A 6,791-nucleotide genomic window follows, 5' to 3' on the forward strand; every position below is an offset into this window, starting at 1 on the left:
ACACACAGCTTCAACCTGGACACACACGCACAATAATGTAACCATTACACACAGCTTCAACCAGGACGCACACACACACACGCGCATGCACACACGCCAGAGAGACCAGAGAGAATGAGCGTATTTGACAATGCATCGACTTGCAATGCGTGAAGATTTCCTCCTCGTCGATTCGTCTGCTCGCAAACAACAGAAAAATACCCAAAAGCTGCGATGTACTGATATGACCTAAAACAATATAAAGACCCAAGAAGAGATTTTCTTTATTATTTTTATTATTTTTAGGTGACGTCAGATCGAGGGTACGGACCACGGAGGCCCCCAATGGTCCAATAGTCAGTGCTTTGCAAAACCGACTGGGCGATTTTATGAATGAAAGTGAGGTGGTTCTTCCCCAAAGCGATGTTGTTACGTACTATCGCGCTTTTGTAAGTGGGTCTACGGAGATCCTTGACCTTACCTATTGGGTATACGGCGCTCACCTTCGTATCAAGTAGACCACGCCCCCATTAATGTACAGTCTAATGGCGTTTTTCTACTGTGTGGTATCTACTCTACTCGCCTTTTTTGGTTTTCCATTACGAAAAAAAGTACCCTGGTACCTGCTAACAGGTAGTTTTTGAAGTACTACCTCCGTCCAGGTACCAAGCGAGCTGAGGCGATACCAAAAAGGTGACGTCAAAACCTACAGACTGCTGATTGGTCGGAGAGAATCGTCACTAATCAGTCCGGCCACATATCTACATAGGTTCGCAATAAAATCTGCACCCACCCAGTTTCTGTTTTCTGTGTTTTTGGCCCTTTTTTTAATGCTCTAGATGCTATTTTTAACACTTTTGTCAACGTTTTTGACACTATTTATGACAGTTTTCGGTGCTTTTCATTGTGCAATTTTGACGCTTTTCCCGATGACACGGAGCAAAGGGGCCCCAGGTCGGATTTGAACCTGCGGCCGCTGCAGGACTGAGCCAACGTGGGGCTAATGCTCTTACTGGGTGCGCTAGAGTCCGCTGCTGAACCGTCGAGCTGTTACCAGCAGTGGAAAAACCCTCTGATGGGTGAGACGGGGTTCTGCCTCAGCATCTCAGCGCTTCCTGTCTCCTTCCTCTCCGCCGTTCTCCCCCCCCCCCCCCAGGGTGGTACGCTGATCCAGTACGAGGACCACCTGAGGCTGCTGGAGATCGCCCAGGTGCCGAAGGCCAACGTCGACGAGTTCAAGTCCGTCACCAAGTTCAAGATCTTCAACACCAACAACCTGTGGATCTCTCTGCCCGCCATCAAAAGGCTGCAGGACGAGAACGCCATGGAGCTGGAGATCATCGTCAACCCAAAGGTGACGGAAGAAAGAATTCTCTTTATCTATCCTTTTGTATATTGTATGCTAGTATTTCATTTATATTTATATTCTGTGCTGTGTGGCTGATTTTGCTGCTGGAACACTATATCTCATTTATTGGGATCAATAAATATCTATCCATCTATCTATCTATCTATCTATCTATCTATCTCCATATCTATCTATCTATCTATCTATCTATCTATCTATCTATCTATCTCCATATCTATCTATCTATCTATCTATCTATCTATCTACATATCTATCTATCTATCTATCTATCTATCTATCTATCTATTTATCTCCATATCTATCTATCTATCTCCATATCTATCTATCTATCTATCTATCTATCTCCATATCTATCTATCTATCTCCATATCTATCTATCTATCTATCTATCTATATCCATATCTATCTATCTATCTATCTCCATATCTATCTATCTATCTATCTATCTCCATATCTATCTATCCATCCATCCATCTATCCTTCCATCCTTCCATTACCCCTAATCCCCTAAACGCCTGTGCAGACGTTGGACGGCGGTCTGAACGTCATCCAGCTGGAAACGGCCGTGGGCGCCGCCATCAAGAGCTTCAACAACGCGCTGGGCGTGAACGTCCCGCGCAGCCGCTTCCTGCCGGTGAAGACGTCGTCCGACCTGCTGCTGGTGATGTCCAACCTGTACAGCCTGGACGCCGGCTCGCTCACCATGAGCAAGAAGAGAGAGTTCCCCAGCACGCCGCACGTCAAGCTGGGCAGCTCCTTCACCAAGGTCAGCACCGCCAGCGGGGAAACGTCGAATTAACGCCGCGTTTTAGCCCAAAGCTACGACTTCAAGGCTCAACTCGGTAGCCAGGAGTGGGTAGTAACGAGTAACATTTGTAACATAATGTAACATCCGTTACATTCGCTCCGTTACATTCGCTCCGTTACATTCGCTCCGTTACATTTGCTCCGTTACATTTACCCTTTTGCATTTGCTCCGTTACATTAACTTTTTTACATTTGCTCCGTTACATTTACTCTGTTACATTTAGTCTGTTACATTTGCTCCGTTACATTTACTTTTTTACATTTCCTCCGTTACATTCGCTCCGTTACATTTGCTCCGTTACATTTACTTTTTTACATTTAGTCTGTTACATTTGCTCCGTTACATTTGCTCTTTTGCATTTGCTCCGTTACATTAACTTTTTTACATTTAGTCTGTTACAGTTACTGTTAAATTTCCTCCGTTACATTCGCTCCGTTACTGTTGTTTCGTGTTTCGTGTTGTGTTTTGGTGTGTCATGTCTTGTGTCGTGTCGTGTGTTGCGCGTTGTGTTGTGTGTCGTGTGACGTGCTACATTTACTCCGTTGCTGTTGTGTGTCATGTTGTGACGTGTGTTTCGCGTTGTGTAACATGTGACGTGTGCTGTGTGTCATTTGTCGTGTTACGTGTGTTGTGTGTCCTGTGTTGTGTAACGTGTGTTGTGTGTCCATTGTCGTGTAACGTGTGTTGTGTGTTGTGTGTTGTGTAACGTGTGTTGTGTGTCCATTGTCGTGTAACGTGCGTTGTGTGTCCTGTGTCGTGTAACGTGTGTTGTGTGTCCATTGTCGTGTAACGTGTATTGTGTGTCCATTGTTGTGTAACGTGTGTTGTGTGTCCATTGTCGTGTAACGTGTGTTGTGTGTCCTGTGTCGTGCAGGTTCAGGAGTTCCTGTCCCGGTTCGAGAGCATCCCAGACATGTTGGAGCTGGACCACCTCACTGTGTCGGGAGACGTCACCTTCGGGAAGAACGTCTCTCTGAAGGTAATCCACGTCCCCGGTCGCTGGTCTCCGCATAGCAAGCTGTGGAGTAAGGTCCGGCTACACCACAGATGCATTCTGGGATAGGACAAATGAACGCTCTGGGTTGTTTCCATTGCTTTAACCCTTGTGTTGTCATCCCGTCAAAATAGAAAACCAACAATTTTGTTGACGCTTTTTATCGATGTTTTTAACTTTTTCATACTTTTTTGAAATATTTGGGACTTTTTTTGACGTTTTCAACACTACGTAACACTAAGTTAGTAGCCTAAATTTAGTTTAGAATTTACTTATTCTTGGAATTTACGGTCATGTTGTCCTCATGTTGTCCTCATGTTGTCCTCATGCTGTCCCCATGTTGTCTTCATGTTGTCCCCATGTTGCCTTCATGTTGTCCCCATGTTGTCCTCATGTTGTCCCCATGTTGTCCCCATGTTGTCCTATATCAATGTTCTTTATAATTCCCCAAAATAACATGATTGATTCCACCCAACGCTCTTTGCCAAGTACAAATCTCTACTTTCATTAATTTTGGGGCGTCTTATTCAATTTTATAGCATTGTAAAACAAAGGGAAGTGTTTTTGAAATAGTATTGATTAAAAGTTGACATATTCCAGTCTGTGATTATCATCGACATCCATTCCTTTAATTTTAGTCTCAATAATTCCTAATTTCTGCTTTTCTAACTCAAACATTAGGTAGCCTATAATATCGTATAAATGAGGTTTATTGATCTTAAAATCCAAAATTAACAGAAAAGTTTAAAACGTCAAAAAAAGCGTCAAAAGTGTTGAAAAAAAGTGAAAAAAATCGTTTGAAAGCGTCAACAAAAGTTTTAATTTTAAATTTTGCCGGGAAGACACCACGAGGGATAATAACCAGATGTTTTTTACTTCCCCCAGGGAACCGTCATCATCATAGCCAATCACGGGGACCGGATCGATATTCCCGCCGGAGCGATGCTGGAGAATAAGATCGTTTCAGGAAACCTGCGGATCCTCGACCACTGAGGCCTTCTGGGAAAGAACTACAACACACACAAAGCCATTTGCACCTTGAAGAGACTCAGAGAGAGATTACGTCCCTTCTCAACACTGTTTGATTTGATCTGTTTTTAAGCTAACGCCAGGCTAACGCGTCCTCTTCGTCCTTCCTGATCAACTCTGCAGGAACTTCCTGTCACTGCAAACAATCGCTGCAGAGTCCGAGCCCGCTGTCACACCCCCCCCACTCCCCTGATGTGAGCAAAGCGCAGATCTGAGTCGCGCATGCGTCACTTAGCGACGAGTAGCCTACAAGATGCTAGCAAGAGACTTAACGAAGTTGGTTCACTGCTAGCTTAGCTACAAGTTAGCATCAAACACATCAAAGGCTGTCAGCTGAATGGCGTTTTGAGCTAACGTTAGCAACCAAACAACCATAGCCAGCTACAACGTTTCTGAATTGACTGCTAGCTCAGCTACAAGCTAGCAATCAAACAAACAACATAACAAAAGCTGTCAGTTGAATGGTGTTTGTAGCTAACGTTAGCAATCAGTCAATCATAGATAGCTACGACATTTCTGAATTGACTGCTAGCAATCATCGCAACAAAGACTGTCAGTTGAATGGCGTTTTAGGCTAGAGTTAGCAACCAGTCAATCATAAACCGTTTAAATCTGAGCATCTGCCCTCGACTCACATCGGGAAGTGACCCCCACTGTGGTTGTCTGTTTCTGCTGTCTAATAAAGAGCAATATGGATCAACTGAGTGTTGGGTTATGTTACAGCCTATAAATCAAACGCACCCTAGCGCAGGGTGACCAGACGTCCCGGGTTACCGGGGACAGTCCCGGGTTTTGGGGACCTGTCCCCGGAAATGTCCCTGGTTTTCACTGTGACTGACAGACCCGGCATTGGAAGACATCCAGACAGCAGAGCCAGCGCTGCTAAGAGATGTTTCAGAAAGCCGTATTTTACAATGCTAAAATCACTGATTATTTACATGGAGTCTGGTGGGTTTAGCAAACGCAATTTTGCAGACTTTTATTATTTTTTTAAAGGATCTTAATCTTTAACAGGAAGGTCGACCTCCTTAGAAATCCTTTCCATAATGTTGTCAGACACTTAGAATATTAATCTGGGTCTGTCAGCAGCAAAACTAGCACTTTTATCAACGTAAATACAAGCTGGACAATTACTATTAACTTACATTGTAGCTTGTTTCTGCCGACTGGAGCGATCTCGTTTAATACTGCATCAATGTCAAAGGAAAATACTTCAACAGTTTTTATTGTATCCGATACTTGATAACAAAAAAATAACATCCCCTCTGACATGACAACATGAGGACAACGTGACGACAACACGAAGACAACATGAGGACAACATGAGGACAACATGAAGACAACATGAGGGCAACATGAGGACAACATGAGGACAACATGAAGACAACATAAGGACAACATGAGAACAACATGAGGACAACATGAGGACAACATGAGGACAACATGAGGACAACATGAAGACAACATGAAGACAACATGACAACACAGGGACAACACGAAGACAACATGAAGACAACATAAGGACAACATAAGGACAACATAAGGACAACATGAAGACAACATGACAACACAGGGACAACACGAAGACAACATGAAGACAACATAAGGACAACATGAGAACATCATAAGGACAACATGAAGACAACATGACAACACAGGGACAACACGAAGACAACATGAAGACAACATTAGGACAACATGAGAACAACATGAGGACAACATGAGGACAACACGAAGACAACATGAAGACAAGACGACAACATGAGGACAACATGACAACATGAGGGCAACATGAGGACCACACAAAGACAACATGAAGACAACAAGAGGACAACATGGGGGCAACACGAAGACAACATGAGGACAACATGAAGACAACATGAGGGCAACATGAGGACAACATGAACCACAACAAGAAGACAACATGGGGACAACACAAGGACAGCATCAAGACAACATGAGAACAACACGAGGACAACATGAAGACAACATGAGGACAACATGAGAACAACACGAGGACAACATGAGGACAACATGAGGACAACATGAGGGTTAAGAGTGGGTCAACGGGATCTCACTCAAAACACCATGGATGGTTTTATCCCTAATTGTGTGTCTGTGTGTGTGTGGAAGCACCAGAGACAGACTAACCCCCAAATCCCCAGAAGATGAGATTTCCCCCTGTAAGACCTGGTCGCCCTTTAAGGTTTTCCATCCAGTGTGTGTGTGTGTGTGTGTGTGTGTGTGTGTGTGTGTGTGTGTGTGTGTGTGGTTATCTGACTACAGACGTAAAGGTAAAGCAGAATTATTTTAACTTTTTAGAGTGATCAGAAGTTTATGATTAAAAACCAGGAATTGATCTTTAATTTAAGGCCTTTTCCACCATAGATGTACCAGTAAAAAGTATTTTTTGGGGATAATTTTTAGATATTAAATCATACTAAATAAATGTGAAGGTTTCTTCTGTGTTGGTGTGATAGTAAAAGCTGAATGAAGAAAAACAGACCAACGGCTCCATCATCCTGTTTATTAACATCAGGCTGGAAGGGTTCAAGACATCTGGGACACACACACACACACACACACACACACACACACACACACACACACAC

The 6,791-nt window shown here is 43.5% G+C and overlaps 1 protein-coding gene across 1 annotated transcript; it reads left to right on the forward strand.

Annotated features, from left to right (window-relative positions):
• The first annotated feature begins 982 nt into the window (after positions 1-982).
• Positions 983-4,156, forward strand: LOC117956986 (UTP--glucose-1-phosphate uridylyltransferase-like). Its single transcript, XM_034892434.1, has 4 exons — positions 983-1,333; positions 1,872-2,114; positions 3,031-3,135; positions 4,036-4,156. The coding sequence occupies exons 1-4, from the start codon at positions 983-985 to the stop codon at positions 4,141-4,143; spliced, it is 807 nt and encodes a 268-aa protein (XP_034748325.1). The 3' UTR covers positions 4,144-4,156.
• Positions 4,157-6,791: the final 2,635 nt, after the last annotated feature.

The sequence above is a fragment of the Etheostoma cragini genome, chromosome 2 (genome assembly GCF_013103735.1).
Source record: "Etheostoma cragini isolate CJK2018 chromosome 2, CSU_Ecrag_1.0, whole genome shotgun sequence".
In the NCBI taxonomy this organism is placed as follows: domain Eukaryota; kingdom Metazoa; phylum Chordata; class Actinopteri; order Perciformes; family Percidae; genus Etheostoma; species Etheostoma cragini.